The following is a 20,197-nucleotide window of genomic DNA, read 5'->3' as shown; positions in this document are numbered from 1 at the left end:
GGGTCGCGATCTTGATGTTGTCCTGGTTCTCCATCGGGTTCTCGAACGCGTTCTGGACCGCGTCCTCGACCTGGTTCTGGAACCGGGCCGTTCGCGACTGTTCCCTCCGCATAGTCCTGGGCTTGAGCCTTCAGTTCGTTGCCCTTCCGATCCTTGCGTGTTCTTGCCCGTTGCTTCGCCAGCTCGCTTGTTGTAGTCGTTGATGCTGTCGAGTCTTTCCGCCTCTGCTTCTTCTCTTCTTCGTTGCTCCCAGCGGATATCCCTTCTCGGTTCTTCTCTTTTCTTCGGATATCCCTTTTATGAGTCCTTTAGACGTGTTTTCCGGTGCTGCTCTGTACGCGTTGGCTTCGTGTTCTTGCTCTCCCACGTACCGCGGAAACTCGCTGTGAATACGCTGGAATGAGTCCGCACAGCAGCGAGCAAATGTAGCCTGCACGAAGCTCAATTCGCTCGCTGCTGTGCTGACTCACTCCAGCGTCTTGACATCGAGTTTCCGCGGTCATCCAGTTAGACGAGTTCATATTTGCTTGTGCGCGCGTGACACCATGCTTGTTCATTTAGTTAGTGTGCCTATGTTTACAAGATTATGCGGTCGAAAAAACTACTATCCTTACTTTGTATAGATGTCCACTAATTTGCTAGCGCAATCGATGCTTCGCCTTTCGGGCGAAACTCCGTCTTATTAGAGGTTCTTGGTAACTCTCACGCCCTGGGAGAGACGGAGTCGTCACTGTCCATGCTCGCACTAGAAGGGACGTCCGTGCACGCAGGGTTGAGATACACGTAGAGCGCGTAGTAGAGAAGGGGAGAAGGCTTTGTACCGGGGCACAAAAGGTCACACAAGCGCACATACAGGCAGTTAAGTGGGACACTCTGTATATACCGGGTGTCCCACGTAACTTGAGCAAAACTTTAAAAATATGCGAATACCACGGAGGTGCATAGAACCAAGGTAATGTTGTTAGCCGTCGTTTGGAGTTACTCAGATTATTTTTTGCATTCCGCCTACATAATTAGTCTTAATAATGAACTTCTGAAATATTATAACTAGATTAAAAGTGTCAATGGGAGAATTGTAGAGCAACATGAAAAACTCCCGATACAGCTTTCTGTTTCTCAATACGCGCTGCATAATTGTATTGGCCGAAGCATGAGAGAAGCCCTCGGAGATACTCAGAACTGCCGCACGAAAGGCCGCTCGACGCACTTTGCGTGTATTCGCGGGCTTCTTTCATGCGTTGAAAAACACTTTTATGTAGCGCGTACTGAGCAACAGAAAGCCGTATCGGGAATTTTTCATGTTTCTCTACAATTTTCTCATTGACACTTTTCATCTAGTTATAATATTTGAGAAGTTTACAAATAATTAGGACTAATTAATAATTAGGTGTAATGCATGAAATAATCTAAGTATTTCCAAGCGATGGCTAACAACATTACCTTGGTTCTTGATTGTTCGTGGCATTTGCATATTTTTAAGGTTTGGCTCAAGTGAAGTGAAACACCCTGTTAAGCGAAACACCACAGAAAAGCCTGGCTTGGGCTCAGGACTTTCAATAAGCGTGCCGGTGATCGCTGTTCGCAAGCACATCTGGCACAATGACGTGCTTTCTGTTTTATTGATGCCTTGGGTTATTTCGAAAATAAAGTTTAAGCGGCATGACTAGCTGCAGCAAGTGCGAAGCATCCGGTTTCCGGTGCACGTCGACAGTGCAGGTGGTCTGCTAGGCGTTCAACCTAGCCTTCACAATCATGTAACGAAGGAATAATAACTGCCTGACATGCAAGAGTTGAATAAAAAGAGCACGGGAACAGCCGAGAACGCCACGTCATTGAGCAGTTTGGGTGACGAGCATAGGTGAACGGAGGAGCAATAGGTCTAACCAAGAACGGTAAGGGTTTTTTTTTTCGCCTTTTACAGTGCGAAAAAAGAGCAGTTCCCTTTCAGCGAGTGTTTCAAGAAAAAGATAAGATTATTGTAAACAGCTAACTGGCATGTTTACATATCTAAACCCATATGTGAAAGTGCGATAAGCTTGGCTCAGCTGATACTATAATAAAACGAGTTAAATTGCCAGTGAGGAATTATATTGCCCTCATGTTGGATAGTGCCGGTGAAACCAAAACCAACGAATGAATGCGTAAATAAGTGGAGACAGCCAACAATAAATAAAAAAAATTCCATGTGCCCCGCAGATGGTGACTATACTGAAGAGCCCATTCGCCGACGTTGCGCTTGATTTTCACAAGAATTTCGGCGGCTACATCCTGGAGCACCTTCGCCTTAACCCTAACTCTAAATGGGTGAGTCATAATCTCCTGCCACTGTTACGGATCTACGAAAAAAAATGCCCTTTAAGTCTTCACGGCTTCCATGCGTAACTAAAGTTCTATCGCAAAAGGAAATCCCGGCTTTCATTCACTGCTTTGTCAAAATGTTTGGTTGCGAAGCCATTAGCAACATCACATCCACAAAAAAAAATGTGGTGCAAAAAAACGAAACCTTTTTTTTCCACGTTTGCAATTTTTGAATCATGCCGTCATTACATGATTTGAGCGTCGCAAAGTATTCTGACACAAGGATTAAAGTAACAGTGAAATCTATTTACAGCTGATATTACAAGAGACAGGCAGCGCAGGCAAGTCCCTAATGTTGTTGTCTTCTGACACCAGCTCGTGCCCTTCTTCTTCCACCTTGTTCCCAGCGTTGTAACATATGGCCCTCCGGCGTGGAAGCACCGTCCCGGTGCGTCTTATGTGGACGAAGACTGGTAGCGTTTGAGGCGGCCAACACGCGCGACGTCACGGGGAGGCTGGGCAGAGCAAGTGGGAGTCGTGACCGGGGAGATTTTGTATGTTACAGCTGTCACCTGGTGGAGGACCCGGTAAGGACCAGCGTGGCGTGACATTAGCTTTTCTGATAGGCCAACGCGGCGGCTAGGAGACCATAAAAGGACAAGGTCTCCGGGAAGGAAATTAGCGTCACGGTGGAGACCGTCATATGTGCTCTTCTGCCTGTTCTGGGAAATGGAAAGGCGACGATGAGCAACTTCACGTGCCTGTTCGGCTGTGGCAATGACGTCTCGGGCGTATTCCGACGTAGAATCCTGAGCGATGGGCAGGGCGGTGTCGAAAGGCAATACGGGGTTGCGGCCGTACAATAGATAAAATGGTGAGTAACCGGCTGTGTCGTGACACGACGAATTGTACGCGAATGTGACGAAGGGGAGAGCATTGTCCCAGTCACAGTGGTCATCGGAAACGTACATTGATAGCATGTCGGTGATAGTGCGATTAAGGCGCTCAGTAAGGCCGTTCGTCTGCGGATGGTAGGCAGTAGTGAGCTTGTGCTTAGTGGCGCCGGAACGGAGTAGGTGGTCCACAACTCGGGAGAGGAAATACCGGCCGCGGTCTGTATGAAGTTGACGAGGAGTGCCGTGATGAAGGATGATGTCTTGCAAAAGAAACTCAGCGACGTTGGTCGCGCAGGATGTCGGAAGAGCTTTGGTGAACGCGTACCGAGTTGCATAGTCGGTAGTGACAGCAATCCACTTGTTGCCGGAAGCAGATATAGGGAAAGGTCCAAGCAGGTCTAACCCAACGCGGAAGAACGGTTGGGATGGCACGTCGATAGGTTGAAGGCGACCAACAGGGAGTAGAGATGGCTTTTTCCGGCGCTGACATAACTCGCAAGAAGCGACGTAGCGGTAGACGGATCGGTATAGATCGGGCCGAAAGAATCGGCGTCGTACACGATCGTACATGCGAGAGACGCCAAGGTGACCAGCCGTGGGTACATCGTGTAACTGAGAGAGAATGGTGGCACGCAGATGGCGGGGAACGACAAAGAGCAGCTCGGGACCTCTAGGGTGCATGCTGCGCCGATACAACGTGCCGTCCAGGAGGAGAAACAGTCGAAGGGAGGGGTCGGATGGCGCAGACGCGAGCTTGTCCATGACGTCACGTATGTAGGGGTCACGGCGCTGCTCGGTGGCGAGGTCAGCGAATGCAGAGAGCGAGGGAACAGGAGCAGGAGTGTAGGTCGCAAAAATATCCGGAGGGTCGACAGGATGACGTGACAGACAGTCGGCATCTTGGTGTAAACGACCCGACTTGTAGGCCACGGTGTGCGGGTACTCCTGAAGTCGCAATGCCCAGCGACCGAGGCGGCCTGTAGGGTCCTCAGGGAAGAGAGCCAGCACAGCTCGTGGTGGTCTGTAGTGACTGTAAGTGGCCGACCGTATAAGTATGGATGAAATTTCGCGACCGCCCAGACAAGTGCAAGGCACTCTCGCTCGGTGATAGAACAGTTGCGTTCAGCAGCAGAAAGCAAACGACTTGCGTATGCAATCACACGGTAATTCCCTCGCTGACGCTGAGACAAAATGGCACCGATTCCATGACCACTGGCGTCAGTGCGGACTTCCGTAGGCGCAGACGGGTCGAAGTGCGCCAAAATAGGTGGAGATGTCAACAGGGAGATGAGCTTCGAGAAGGCGGTCGGTTGCTCAGGGCCCCAGGAAAATGAAGCATCACCTTTCAGAAGCGCAGTAAGAGGTCGGGCGACTTCCGCAAAGTTCTGAACAAAGCGGCGGAAGTAAGAATACAGACCCACAAAGGTCCGTACACCCTCGGCGCTGGTCGGTACGCAAAAATTCTGCACAGCCTGCACTTTATCTGGGTCTGGGCGCACACCAGATGAGTCAACAAGATGGCCAAGGATAGTGATTTGGCGGTGACCGAAGGGACACTTAGACGAATTAAGCTGGAGGCCAGCATTTCGAAATACAGACAGAACTAATGAAAGGCGCTCGAGGTGTGTGGCAAACGTAGGAGCGAAAACGATGACGTCATCTAGGTAACAAAGACAGATGGACCACTTGAGTCCATGCAGAAGTGCGTCCATCATACGTTCGAACATGGCTGGGGCGTTACACAAGCCGAAAGGCATGACTTTGAACTCGTATAGGCCATCCGGTGTTACCAACGCTGTCTTCTCGCGGTCCATGTAGTCTACAGCAATATGCCAGTAGCCGGACCGAAGGTCGATGGTAGAAAAATATTTCGCACCGTGAAGGATGTCCAGCACGTCAACGATGCGGGGGAGAGGGTAAACATCTGTTTTAGTTATATTATTCAACTGCCGGTAGTCCATGCAGTAACACCAGGTGTTGTCCTTTTTAACTAGGACTACACGGGACGCCCACGGGCTTGAAGACGGCTCAGTTATTCCCCGAGAAAGCATCTTTTTGACTTCTGTTTGAATATAACTTGTCGGTCATGCAAGAAAACCTGATATGGTAATCGGATGGGCGTCGCCAGTGTAAATGATGTTTTTCGCAATGGAAGTCTGTTCTAAAGGGCGACCATCCAAGCAAAAATGTCGCTGAATGAGGCGAGCAAACGACGCAACTGGTCGGCGTGCTGAGGCGCGAGATCAGGAGAAATCTTGTTGGAGAAGTCGGGTAAGGTAGTTGGTGAAGAAGGCGATGAAGCACCTTGAGATGACGTTTCAATCGTCAAGGCCGAGAGATGGTAGTCTTCGCAAGATGACAGCGTGCCTAAAGCTATGTCTTGCGGTAGAACGTGGCTGTATGGTCCGACGTTTAGAATAGGCAGGTACGTAGAATTGTTCGTAACATTGACGACAGTGTGAGGAAGCGCAAAGGTATGGGCCAGAGGGACGTTCGAAATAGGAGAGACGATGTAATCGCCGTCAGGCACAGGTGGGGAGGGCGAAAGAACGACACATGGCATAGCTTGGGGGGCAAACGAATGTGCTCGGTGAACACAATCTGCTGGAAACTTCCTCAGGAGGGTCAGAAGAGCAGGGCAAATCGAGTTGAACCAGTCCCGTGGAGCAATCAATCAACGCCGAAAGCGCTCATAGAAAATCGAGACCCAAAATAACGTCGCGGGGATATTCTTCCAGAATAGGGAAAATAACAGAGGTCTGACGGCCGGCGACACTGTCACAAGCAGCGCACATTCCTATGACGGCCGGCGTTCTGCCGTCGGTGACCCGCACAACACAGGACGCAGCAGGTGCGATGACTTTAGTCAGGCGTCGACGAAGATGGTCACTCATGACAGAGATGTGCGCGCCGGTATCATTTAAAGCCGTTACAAGAACACCATCCACAAACACCTGAAGTAAATTTATATCCGTCGGCAGAGTCAGCAGAGGAATTTCAGTCCGGGTCGATGTAGCAGCGTCACCCCTCGGAGCTGCACCCGTCAGTTTTCCGACGAGCGCCGGTACATGGGCGACGGAGAACGGCGAAGAGTAGCTGGGCGAGGCAGGGGCCGTCGAGGAGAAGGCGAACGACTCTGCCATGTAGGTGGCGAGGCCTCAGCACGGTGGTAAGGCTCTGTGGGTTCTTCCTGTGGCGGGTGACTACCTGGTGAGCGATGGTCTGGTTGGAATGCAGATCGAAATGAGGGTGTCCAGGTGTTGCGCCAGTGACGAGAAATATGGCGAACATGTCATTAGTTGAAGCAAATAGGCCTGTCATCTGGTGTTCGCCATTCCATTGGGTTACGATAGGGGCGTGAGAGATACTAACTCCGCGGAGCCGGGACAGTAGTAGTAAAGGCGTCGGATGGGTTGATGGGGCAAACGGAGGGAACACCAAGGTTCGCCAGTTCTTCGCGAACGACAGATTGGATTAGGGAAACCGTCGGTCGAAAATCGTTCGGGGCATACGTCTGGGAGTTAACCGGCGATGCGGCCTCTATCTCTCGGCGAACGATGCGCATAATGCTTTCGGGCATGGGCGGCTGAGGCGCGGAATGGTCGTCGCACGATGATGTGGCGGCTGTATTAGGAAGACGAGTATACTGATGGACAATTCGACGGACTTTAGCTTCTTCGAAACGTCTGCATTCACTTATGAGGTCGTCGATGCTGGTGCAGTTCTTGTACACGAGCAGGTTAAAGGCATCGTCAGCTATGCCCTTCCGCACATGGTTCACCTTTTCATCTTCCGGCATTCGCTTGTCCACCTTGCGGCAAAGGGCAAGAACGCCCTGAATATACGTCACGTATGACTCGGTTGAAGTCTGGACACGAGTTCCGAGTTCCTTCTTCGCGGCTCGTTGTCGCCCAACTGTCCTCCCGAAAAGGTCGCAGAGCTTTTTCTTGCATTGCTCCCAACTCGTTAGCTCGTCTTCGTGTGTCTGAAACCAGACCCTTGCCGTGCCTTTCAAGTAGTAGATCAGATTGGCTAACATAACGGTCTGATTCCGCCTGTTACTTTCCCTGACACGCTCGTACAGCCGGAGCCAATATTCGACGTCCAGGTTGTCGGTACCCGTAAACGTGCCAGGGTCGCGGGGCTGAGCCAACATGACGATTGGCATGGTGGGCACCATTGTGGTCGCCGTTGTTGTAGCCGCTTCGTCAGTCGGCATGGTGGTAACGGCCAGGCTACGTCCGGTTCGCATCTCCGTCTCGCATGAGACGCACCCTGCAATGTGACACAAGGATTAAAGTAACAGTGAAATCTATTTACAGCTGATATTACAAGAGACAGGCAGCGCAGGCATGGTATGGTAGGGTATGGTATGCCTTATCTGATGGCGCATACCCACTGCGGGGGATTGGCCAAGATTTGGATGGAATTAGGCAATCTTTTTAATACTAAAATCGGTAAAGCTAACTGGAGAAAATGAACAAAAATAAAATATTTAAGAATTCAAGAAAATCTATTTGAAGCACTTATAAATTCCTCCACGGCTGAGCAAATATCCCTGTGGCACTTTCCAAGAGAGGAGGCTCCTAAAGAAAGGATGTTTAGAATATAAAAGCTTAAACCAAGCTGTGTAAATTTTGATTCTAGAATATTTTTCCTTAAAGAAGAAAAACAGCGGCAGAATATGAAAAAAATGATCTATTGTTTCATCTTCTGCACAGAATGGGCACAGAGGGGACGGCACCAGACCAGCCCTGTGACGATAGAAGTTTAATATTGGTACCCGACAACGTAATCGGGTAAAGATGACTTCAGTTTTTCTGGTGTGAAAGGAATTTTTGGGCCAAGGGAATAGGAGGTGTGGATATTCTGAGAAATTAACTATAGCTGGATTCAAGAAGTCTTGAATAATTGAATATCTCCTGGATATAGTAGTCGTTAGGTAAGCTATTGTAGGAAGTAATCGTAATACAGGGCCACTGAGGGCCGCTCTCGCGAGACTGTCAGCCATTTCGTTCATGACTAATCCTTATGTCCAGGCACCCAAAGCAATCTAATTAAGTTTATGTGGGCAGGCACTAGAAAATGAAATGTACGTAAAAGGTTAGTGACACTATTTGCTGTGAGCGAGGAACATAAAGATAAAGAATGTGTTATTATTACTACCGCCGATATTGATGAATTTAGTTTGCGTAGGGCTAGAACTACAGCTAGAAATTCAGCCAGAAATACGGAAAAGAAGTCCGGAATCCTGATTGCGAATGACCAATCTAGACCAGGAGAGAAAATGCCAATTCCAGATTTTTCTTCACACTGTGAGGCGTCTGTCGCAATGACCGTACTTATAGATAAACTTAATAAATGGTCTTGTAATAGGCCGTTTAATATATTATATGAAAGGAGTTTTGCGTTGGTTGGGTAGATGTCATCATATATGATTTGTAGGTTCTCTCGCACATCACAAATAGGCGGCACCTCCCAGATACGTATATTTAAGGGATTGATTAATGTTTGTACGAAGACCACCTGGGGTGTATGAAAACGAGGCCAGTGTATTCCGAAGAATAGTGCAGGCTGGGAAAGGAATATGTATTCTAATCTTGTAATAGGGGATTCATGCAATTTAAGAGTGTTTGCACCGTTAGTAAACGAAATCTACACAACATTGAGGGCAACCTGACTTCTTGGTGTAGTATGTTATTGGCAACACATTTCGGTAATCCACAACAGAGTCGTAGGGCTTCCCGCTCAAGCAGAACAAGGGGATGTAATTTATAAGCTGGCGCACCAGAAAATAATACACATCCAAATTCTAAGATGGGCCGCACATACATTTTATATATCATTAAAAGTGGATCTCTCCGCATTCCTGACCGACTGTTGCACAGCTTACGAAGCATACCAACGGCTCTCACTCCTTTTTAACTATATGGTCAATATTGCCGAGCCAGCTGAGGGAACCGTCATATACTACACCTAATATTTCACAGACTCCACTTGAGGTATAGTCTCGAGGCGATAAGATAGCGATATGTTAACGGGATTGTTAAGGGTTAAAACCAATATCGAGCATTTTCTAACGTTTAGTGAAAGGCGAATTTTGTTTAACCAGGTTTCTATGGCATCGAGGTAGTTCTGTAGTCGATAATATAGAGAGTGGATATCACTGCCTGAGGCGTAGAAAGCAATGTCATCTGCGTATACGTATGTTTGTACATCTTGATGAAGAGGAATGGAACACATCAGAATGTTAAAAAGTAATGGTGAAGTGACAGCTCCTTGAGGAACACAACGTGATTGATTATAAATACTCAAGGAAAAGCCTCTTAGAGAGCAGTAAAATGTTCTTCCATTTAAAAATTCATCAATCCAGTTTGAAAAATAATTTGGAACCTCTAGACTTCGCAATATATCTAATACGATTAAGTTTTCTACGCTGTCGTATGCTTTGGAAATGTCCAACGTCACGAGAGCACCTATTTGCCTCTGTCGCGGTGCTAATTTTATTCTACTTTCTAAGTCCACGTGAGCATGCCAAATGGAACATGATGGTCGGGATCCAATTTGGCGGGGGCTAAGCAAGTCTTTGTTCTGTATAAATTTAATCATACGGTTATATAGAATTCTTTCGATTAATTTAACCAAATTTGAAGTTAGGGCAATTGGTCTAATATTATCTATTGTATATCCTTCCCCGTGATTTTTAAGAATTGGGATGATTTTAGCGATTTTCCACGCAGACGGAATCCATGAAAACCGAATTGAGTAATTTACAACAGCTAAAAGGTCATCAGAAGCTTCCTTAAATAAGATTGTGATCATAGCAGATGTTACCCCATCCACGCCGGGAGCTGAATCTGGAAGCCGCTCCACAATTTCAGCCAATTACAACATAGAGATTTCTGTAAACTCATCTGATGCCCTTCGTAAGCGAGAATAACTTGGCAATATGGAAGAAAATCTAATCTCTAATCCCTTCGCAATTTCTTCTAGTGATTGTTTTATATCATCGCTACTTAAGATTATAGAGTCAATATTAATTTGACGCGGAAGAACTTTTCTGCTGCGGAGAAAACGGAACAGTGCGCGCTTATTTTTATTGTTAAACAAGAAATCAAAATGCTTACAGTCGAATTCATCTTTGGCTTTAGAAACTGTAAGTTTAAAGACTGCTCGAAAAAATTTACAGTCACTCCAATTTTGGGGACTCTGGTTATGTAATAATTTTTTCCAAGCAGCTTTTCTCTTTCTGTAGTCTCGGGTGCATTCTTCATTCCACCAAGGGCTGTAAGAATTTCTTTTATTCAATCTAATCTCAAATTGAGCCTTTTTTCGAGAGTTTTCCAAAGCGGAACAGATAATCGTTGTTTTTTGTTCTGTAGGCGCATCAGACAGAGATGAAAGGACATTTCGTAAGCATTTTTTTAAAATGTCGTAGTTTATGAAAGTTCGAACCTGGTCACTCATAAATGTTACAGGACGGGCAACTTCAAATACTATTGGAAGGTGATCACTGCTTGTCGAACACTCAACAGTCGACCAAGAAGTTACGGAAAGACTCGGGCCGCAGAATGTAAGATCTATTGAAGAGTAAGATCGACCTCGCACAAACGTAATAGATCCGGAGTTAACACACGTTAGCCGATTGTCCAACGACCAGTTCCATAGTCGGGTGCAGCACAAATCTGTTCTTAAACCCCATGAGATATGGTGAGAATTGAAATCACCTGCGATTAGAATTTCACGTCCACAAGAGTTAATAACACTATCCAGTGTGCTAATGTCGTGTACGCCAGATGGAAAATATGCATTAACTACGGTGAAGGGACAACATCCAGGAAGAAGTACCTCTATCGCTAGGATTTCACACTCTGGAGTAGAAACTTGAAATGAAATTTTAGCCTTATGGCAAATTCTAGATTAAATGAGTGTAATTAATCCGCCCCCTCTTGTAGGACGGTCTAAACGAAATGATCTGTAAAACTTTATTTGAAAAGATTTCGCAGGATTTAGCCACGTTTCTTGTGACATAATTAAATCAGGATTAAGTTGAGAAGTTAGACAAGATAAATCTACTGAAGCAGAGTATAAAGAGCGGCAGTTCTACTGAAGCACTTTTAGCGATCCTATGTTTTGAAAGTGCAGCAGCCGAAACTGCCTTCAGTAGAATGCTTTGCTTTAGCACAGCACTGGACTGACTTTTCTTAGCTTTTGAGTGACGACCGGGGGAAGAGTCTTCATTGATAGAAGACATGGTTCTTTTATATGCTCGAGAATTTTTTTCCACCTCTGTCATTTCCAAATCTGTGTTAATCAGATTACCAGTTGTAGGGCCCGTGGAAGAGGAAGTCGAAGGTTCAATATCATCATTGGAAGGAACCGTATCTGAGCTTTTATGACTAGCTTGGAGCTCAGGATCAACTGTTTGCGTTGTCACAGGAGTTGGGCAGGTAGTTTGCATCAAATGAGACAAATGACTAGAGATGGCCTGTGAGATACATTCACCCAGGCTCATTGCCAACCGTTCCACAGCTTTGGTTAATGCCTTTTCCACCGCGGCCTCTATAGTTGCAGTAAGTGATAGGTCCGTGGCAAGATTTTGTCTGCCTAGAATCCCCGCATAGCCAGATGCCCTTTCTTTCACCATGTTTAGTGCCTCCACACTAGAGCAGCGTCGTCGGTCTATTATTTCAATCACTTGCAATTCTTGAGCCCTAACAGAACAGTTAGAATAATCGGCTGGGTGATTTCCGTCACAGAGACAGCATCGCTCTTCTTGGGCACTACAATCACTTTGAGCGTGTTCCTCCCCACATGCGCAACAACGTTGTCTAGACTTACACCCTGCCATACTATGGCCGTACCGCCAGCAATTACGGCATTGAAGCGGACGCGATGCCAGGGGTTCAACTCTGAACACAAGGGGCCACACCTTTAGTTCTGATGGGCAGGAAGTTCCAGCAAAAGTTGCAATCACCGATTCTGTTGGGACCGCTTATTGTCTACCATTCGATTGCATCGGTAAACAGCAATTACTCCAGTTCCAGACAACCTCTCTAGTGTTTCAGCGGGAGAAAGATCAGCATCGACACCACTGACTATTCCCTTAGTGCAGGCGAGGTGAGCAGGGATGTAGGCACTCGCCGGTAATGACGCGAAAGATGAACACTTAAGCTACTCCGCGACACAGGTCTGGTCTGGTGATTGACACATGGTACCTCCGCGGCCGAACTGCTTCACTTCCGTGATGGTCTGGTATGAAGATGTAGCAGCCTGCAGAGCTTTCTGGATCGCCTGGGGGTTGGTCAGATGTATACAGCCTCCATTTGAAGGAACCAGAGCCACCGGGATGCTGCTCACACCCCTGTGGATGAACAAATCTAGAGGTAATTCATCCGTTGGAGTAGAGGCCGTCCAAGGGAAAAAACAACCGCCGGGGGAGTTCTTGGACATTAGCCTAGAATGAAGTTGATGTTAGAGTAAGTGATACCTCAATAAATAAGGTTAGTAAAGCCTAATATCACCCAAAACCTGGCCAAGAGACAGGAGCCACAGCGAACGCTTCCGAACGCCAGAGCACGCCGTCGCCGTCGACTTGCACAGGCAAGTCCCTAACGTTGTTGTCTTCCGACACCAGCTCGTGCCCTTCTTCTTCCACCTTGTTCCCAGCACTGTAACAGTACTTTTGACTTGGGCAACAAAGCGTTAACAATCTTGGAATCATTTTGGACAGAAATTCAACCGCCATACGAGTAGTTTCCTTGCGAAAAAAATTCACCGATGATTACGATGCTCCCTAATGCGAAAATTGAGCGCAGCTTTATAGCTATTTTCATTTCGCCATATATTGGTTGGCGCGGACAATTCGTATGGCATGTTGCAAACGGAGCGAAATGGCAGCGCGACTTTCTCGCTAATCAGGAAATTGCGAGAGGCAGCGCGTGGATGACGCGTGTCCGGGATTGACAGCAGCCGCCGAAGACAGACCTCCTCTGATGCAGTGCTTTATTTCCATATATTGTATCGGTGGACGGGCTCACCGCATGCCTTATGGTTGGCGTCATCGGTGAACAGCAGAAGCGCGCGACTCTGGTGCCATCTTGTAGCCATCGTCGCCAAAGAGCCCATCTTGCTCAGCAGTAGGCTTTTCTTCTCACGCTTTCGCCATACCCTCCTCCTCGGCTTTCCTCCTCGCGCTCTCTTAGCTATCACAGTCTTTCATCCCCCACTGGGCTCCGCATTCGCTCTTTCATCTTTCGCTGTCCTCGTAAGCTCGGTTACGTCGAGGGACGCCGACACTCGCCGTAGGAACGGGCGCCTAAGGGCGGCGCTGTAAAAGAGGGATCATGCATCGTGGGCTGTTGGAACCATTGCAGTTTTTAAGGCGAATAGCAGTATTGGCATTGTCAGACCTGTTTTCTTTCCCGCTATCTATCTATCTATTTAACAAAATATTTTTCAGATACCACGCACATTTTTGGAATCTATGGGAAGCGAAGCTTTTGTGAAGTAGTTAATAAATTACTATAAATTTACACATTTCATGCATGCATCTTTGGCGTAATGGAAACTGGCACACGCGCATGTGCTCTCGCGCACCCGAGCTACGTAGTGTGACAACTCCTATATTTTCTTGTATTTGTTCATTTCTAATTTATTTTACATGTAACGCACGCTTCTTGGCTAATCCCTCGTTGTGGGTATGTGCCATGGTATGGACATCATCATCATCATCATCATTATCAAGACGCGGCAATCATTTGAAAGAGCTAGTTGGCGTTGGCATGATAGAAGTATACGTGCCGTTATTGCCTAATACATAAATAAGTAGGCATACATAGGCTATAAAGGTTTGGTTTATTAAATAAATTGTGCTCTGACGTATATTTGTTCTAATCAGAACGCATAGTTATCATTTGTTTTATCACCGAGTAATTTCATAGAAAACAAGGCCAGCGATCGCGGACAGGTATAAGGGTACTAAAAATGCTAGTGCTGTCCTGCGTGCGAGGTATTGGCATAGCGGCCGCACCCAGCCAGCAGCCACGGACAAGAAAGTCCGGGAAGGCTTGCAAACAAAGTTTCGCTTTAAAATGGCGAAATCCCAAAGATAATGCTGTCTAAACTGGTGGGCCAAGCCTGAAAATCTGCAGTCTATTAAATGCAGTCTTTGACGAGAACGCTGGGCCGTTCTCGTCATGAAACTCTTTGACGCCAACTTGGGTATGTGCCCCTTGGGCCCCTAGGGTCACTGGACAGGTGTCACTAAGTTTGTGCCGCTAGGTATGTGCCGCTGTTCATAGAGCCTCTTTGACGTCAACTTCGACCACTGGTTATGTGCCACTGGATATGCGCGGACATCGTGGCGGCGGCGCTAGATGGCGTAGCATGTCCAGAGTGAAGCATGAGAGGAACCTGGCGGTAGTACACGTTTCACACATCACGCATTTCGGCTAATCGCATAGTTGAAAAGTCATCGTAAATGAGATTCTGGCCAAATTTCTTTTTTTTCTTTCGGAAAATTACTTCGCCGTTTGAAGCCTTCACATCAAGTTTTCGTAGACAATGCTGCGGCTGCCTTAAAAAATATTGAGACATTGCTGCAGAGAAAGACTGAACATTCTCATTTTAGTTACTTTCTCGTGAGCTTTCCAACTAGAAATGAATAGTGCATACACAACAATGTAGCCGCAAATCAAGGTGTATTTGTCTTCAATAAACCACTCTGATGCCAACTTGCGTCATTGGAGGTAAGTCACTAGGTATGTTCGGCGTTTACCCGCCAACCATAGCAATTACCTTCCAACCATAAGACATAATGCTATAGCATCTAAGTCACTAATCATCTCTAATAATGGATGCACCGCCAATTGATATGCCGTTATGCAGTGTTTATCCAGCCATCCCCACGCTTAAGGGCACCAATGTACTGGTGGAGTGAATAAAGTTCTGATGAATTTTAAATAATTATAAATTCTGGGGTTTTACGTGCTATAACCAAGATATGATTATGAGGCACGCCGCAGTGGAGGGCTCCGGAATAATTTTGACCACCTTGGGTTCTTTCACGTGCACCCAACGCACGGTACATGAGCGTTTTTGCACTTCGCCGCCATCGAAATGCAGCCGCCGCGGTCGGGACTCGATAACGCGTCCTTAGGCTTAGCAGCGCAACCCTAAGGCCACTACGCCACCACGGTGGGTGAAAGTTCTGTTCTCCTATGTCTTATGTTTATTATTTGACATGGATTATCCTAATGTCACAAAAATCTTTCAATTAGTGAGATCTACCCGCCGTATAGTGGCTAGGGGGCTGTGACTCAGGGTTCAGCAGCTGAGCAAGAGTTCGAAGGTTCGATTCCCAGCCTCTGCAGCCATACATTGAGAAAGAATTATGAATTTGGCGCCAAGAACACGATCAAGAGAGGGGAGGACATAAATTCGGGACGAGTGCTTACTTTCACTAGTTTATTTTTGCAGAAAGTGAGCATAAAAAAGTATTACTTTTCGTCACGCATGCGCGCTGTGCAAATGCTCGCACCTCGCTTCACACTAACAAAACTAATAAACACTTCCCAGACATCGCATTACTGAATCAAACTCACTTATGTGTTCCTTACACAATGTTTACCTCTTTTTTTACACTTTATTTCAACAAGTTTTACAAGACTTTTACACTTTATGAACACGCTATTCATTTATTCAGTTATTTACAGACGGATCAAGAATATCGACCCATAAAGGTTCGTTCTGCCGTGGTTGGAAACAGTCATGAGTTAGCTTGGCGACTTCATGACAGAACAAACATTTTTACAGCTGAAGTTTATGCCATACCAATGACAATAAACTACATAAAATATCACGAAATTACTCAGTCCACTATGGTTATTGATTACCTGAATGCACTGCAAGCAACATGCTCTGCAGGAAACATAATGTAGTTCAGAAAGTCCTAGCTGAGTGCCCAAAACCTAAATAATGCAAAATTGTGCGGTATTGGATACCGAGCCACCTTGGTTTAAGGGGAAACATAAGAGCGGACATTGCCAGCTTCCAATTTCTTATTACCACACCAAGACCTCAGATTGCACTTGAAGGACGTAAATATTCTCAATTCAAGTATAATGAACGGACTAAAATCAACCTCCACATTCTGAAGCCAGTTTTACGGGCATAAAGAAACTGTCGGCACAGGTACAACTTCTATGAAGGCGTCATCTGTCGCCTTGGAATAGAGCAGAAAAAAACAACTGAGTTTGTCTGTTGAATGAGCAACTGCTTGTATTCCTAACATGCCAAGAACCATTAAAGTTGCTAGAACGATCATTCCACATACTCTAATTTCTTGCGCATGGTATGAAATTGATCGATGAAACACACTGCATTTTACACACATCGAATACTACTGCACCTAGCACTTAACTAGGAGACGAACTTTTAGTGCCATTAGAAAACACTTTCAAATTTCTACTAACAAAAGCTTTAGCCAAATTTGCCACGGCTGACAAATCTTACACCTATGACAATTCGTTAACAACCTTTGTGCTCGAGTACACGGTAAACATTCTTGCTTCAGTATAGTGAGAACCAGCTCCTACGCCATTGAAACCTATATTTAGCAAAAAGTATATAATCAAATTATATATTGACTTTGGGCCCCAAAGCAAATGCAAAAATATAAATGATAAAAAAATACTTGCAGATACTCCATAGTGAGAAGCTCAGGATAATTTTGAACAACTGGCAATCACTAAGTTGCACCTAAATCTCAGAGCACAAGCATTTTTGCCTTCCTCCCTCATCGGAGTGTGGCCTTCGTAATCAAGAATCGTACCCGTGACTTCGTGCTCAGCTGCAAAACGCCATATCCACTGGGCCAACGCGACAATGCCAACAAACGAAGGCCGATAACAACTGGAGCTCCCGTTGCACATGTGTATAGTACTGAAGCTTGCGGAGTCGTCAAAAAAAGAACCTGGTCCTCAAGAATGAGTCTGTGACCCGGAATAAAAGAGGAAGTCTATTACCTGCTATAGTAAAATATCAATAGCTCTGCCATACGCGCATTCAGAGGTTATCGCACATCTCTGAACTGCACAAGGTATAGTTCTTCAGGTGTTTCGTCAGTGCCCGGTGAAAGCGCTGGTCACAGGCTTTGTGTACCAAGTACTAAAACGAACTTTGCCATACTTTGTGAATCAGCTATGTAGCACGCCCGTATGACGGGGACAGTGTGAGTGTAAGCCACGAACCTAGTGGCTCGTGTACTTTTGGCAATGAACATGCGCACTTTACAAAATATGGTGCCGAAGACCGCACAAACAGTACGCCTGCTGTCTTTCTTGCTTCGCAGATAAATGCCACGTCACACGAGGAGCGAACGTACGGCGAACTGGCAAATCAGGTGGTGGCAGTCCACGCTGCCTTGGAAAGCCTAGGTCTCTGCGCCGGTGACAAACTGTGTCTCATCGTGGCCAATCGTCTCGAGCTGCTGCCCATATTTCTGGGCGCAGCTTGTGCGAACGTGGGTGTCGCCTACGACTACCCGGGATATGCAATTGGTATGGCTCACGCTCCGAGTAGCCGTTGACAAAAGTAGGAGAGAGACGACTATACTCCGTTCCATACAGAGCAGTGAATGCTGTGGAAGTTACGCAAGAAGTTCAGCCAAGAAAAGTTATCACTCCGCGCGTTCCGTCTATGCTTCGCCAAGCGAACCGTCCATACTTCGCTGCGCGCCAGCAGTGGTCGCTCGCGTGAGCATGCAGATTAGGCTCCTCACGACGGGTTGCAAATGAATGAATCAATGAATGAATAAAGCCTTTATTTTAAGGAAGCGGACGGCTCTAGGCCCCTGTTGGGGACTAGGTGGGAAAGGAATGGGGGTTCACGGATTGCTGTATGAGGCACATCTTCATCTCAGTCTTTGAACTTCCGCTTTATGCAGACTCAGGTGCATGTTCAGTTCCGTCGCTCTCGCATGGGCTGGTCGACTCCTTCTACACTACTCGAAACACGCCACTTTGTCTGCCATATGTCGCAATGGCTTTCTGTGTTTCAGAGTAAAAAATTAAAAAAACCCAGAAAAGAAAAACAAAATTAAAAATTATCTTCAACAGCGCATTAGCAGCCGTATACCACACTGCGTGTGTTTCTAAGGAATAAAACTTATTTCATTCAATACTGAGCCTATATAAAAAACATTGCACACAATTGCGGTCAAAAAACATCGAACTAGATCCAAGTGCGAACGAAGCCACTGCAAGAAGCCTCTTTAGCCTACACAGCGTTGACTGCTATGTGGGGAACGGAGTATGGTCCGTACCTCTCCTGTCGTTCATTATCCCTAGCTTAGAGCAACAACATTGCCACGTCAATCATTATGGCACAGGTTGGCCGGATCTCAGCCTGCATGAAAAGTAAACTGTAGCAAGAAAAAAAAATAAGAACATGGACATGGACATATAAATGCAGAACAGCAGGCCCACCACTGAACATATGCAGTTCTACCTAAAGGCCAGGTTCAGATGCATTAAATAGAGTCGAGCGGTTCAACTGTGCTTTTATGTAACTACGCATGTCAAGGTATAATGAAGTGAATTACTCACCAGCATTGGCGGCGTGTCTTCTTTTCACTCGTCGTTCAAGCTTTGTAGAGGAGCATCAAGATGATACTTCAGGATGACAAATAAGATGCAATTAGAAATTTGGAAAATATATGCAGAAACACGGGTGAAGATTACGTTAACCTAGAAAGTATGCAAGTTCATCAATTGACATGTCCAACACGGAGGGCCACCTTGTTTGCAGAGGTTCTCACTGAGTGGATGAAAGACATCGAGTTCACTGCTATCTGCTGCGAGCCAAGCAACATTGACTCAGCGCTCGAACTGAAGGCGAGGCTACCGACCATCAAAGTGAGATCCCTATTTGTAGGGCTGAAAATTTCGTTCTTATCAACGTGCCATTTTACTAAACCTGAGTCCGATGTGGAAATTAGCTGCTTGGGTGACTAAGCGATTGCGCTGCGGTATGTTGCAACGATTCTCGAAACAAAACGGAGTTTCATTTTTCATTTCAGCGCATCATCTCTTTGGGCGAACCTACGAGTGTGCCACATGGCGCGGAAGGCGCAGTTGTCTTGTGGAGCGAGTTAATCAAGATGGGCACTGTAGCATGCAGTTTAGCAGCGCCCTCCGTCGAGTACCAAATGAACCGTATCTGCTACATGAACTCGACAAGTGGCACCACTGGAAAGCCCAAGATGGTAGTGCACTACCACGATTCGCTTGTTGCCAGTGTGCAGGCTAACAGGTGAAAAATTATAATTATTATCCAGTGTCTGCTCCTGTGCGCATTTCGTTTGCTCGCTGCGAGACTAAACTTCATGCTCCTACGGGGATATGTGCCTGAGCTTAATTTCATGAACTGCATCGCCGGATTTTCAAAGCTATGTTTGCAATAATTTAACTTGTAGTAATTATCCTCGCTTTTTGCGGTAGGATTGTGACAGGCAGCGTAAATTGAATAGTGACTGTATGTACCTAATTACGTAAATTGTAAATTGATTACGGATAAATTGTTGATTTATTGAAAATTGTAAGTAATTGTAAACTTACGTAAATTGATTACGTATTGCGTAACTTGTGCGAAGTTCTGCACACCGACAACACTGCTTGCACATTCGCGCAATGCCCGTATATGCAGCAAAGGTTCAGTATTTTTACACATAGTCGGCTGTACGAAGGACGAAAGCAAACATATACGAGAAAACCAACCATCGAACACGTCCGATAGTTTTTTGTTCTGCTCACCTTTTGCATCCTATATCGATCTTCAATGTTAAACTGGCAGTAAACGCGAAATGCCTCGAGTGGCCATTGGCGCGGCAATTTTGCGTGTATGGCGGGCTTCTTTCACGCTCGGAAAAACACTGCTTAGTAGCACGTATTGAGCAACAGAAAGCTGTATTTGGAGTTTTTCATGTTGCTCTACAATTTTCT

At 46.2% G+C, this 20,197-nt stretch overlaps 1 protein-coding gene across 1 annotated transcript in view; it reads left to right on the top strand.

The window, feature by feature from the left end:
• The first annotated feature begins 1,734 nt into the window (after positions 1–1,734).
• The window catches only part of LOC119442296 (uncharacterized), a 53,248-nt gene continuing 34,785 nt past the window's right edge, over positions 1,735–20,197 (top strand). Inside the window, exons 1-5 of the mRNA XM_049661562.1 lie at positions 1,735–1,892; positions 2,197–2,304; positions 17,548–17,755; positions 19,005–19,111; positions 19,276–19,508. Of these exons, the coding sequence (XP_049517519.1) occupies positions 2,197–2,304; positions 17,548–17,755; positions 19,005–19,111; positions 19,276–19,508 (656 nt within the window). The 5' untranslated portion in view covers positions 1,735–1,892. The remainder of the gene's footprint in view (positions 1,893–2,196; positions 2,305–17,547; positions 17,756–19,004; positions 19,112–19,275; positions 19,509–20,197) is intronic.

The sequence above is a fragment of the Dermacentor silvarum genome, chromosome 1 (genome assembly GCF_013339745.2).
Source record: "Dermacentor silvarum isolate Dsil-2018 chromosome 1, BIME_Dsil_1.4, whole genome shotgun sequence".
Lineage (NCBI taxonomy): Eukaryota > Metazoa > Arthropoda > Arachnida > Ixodida > Ixodidae > Dermacentor > Dermacentor silvarum.
Note: the sequence above shows the minus strand (reverse complement) of the source record. Positions and strands in the feature narration are given on the sequence as shown.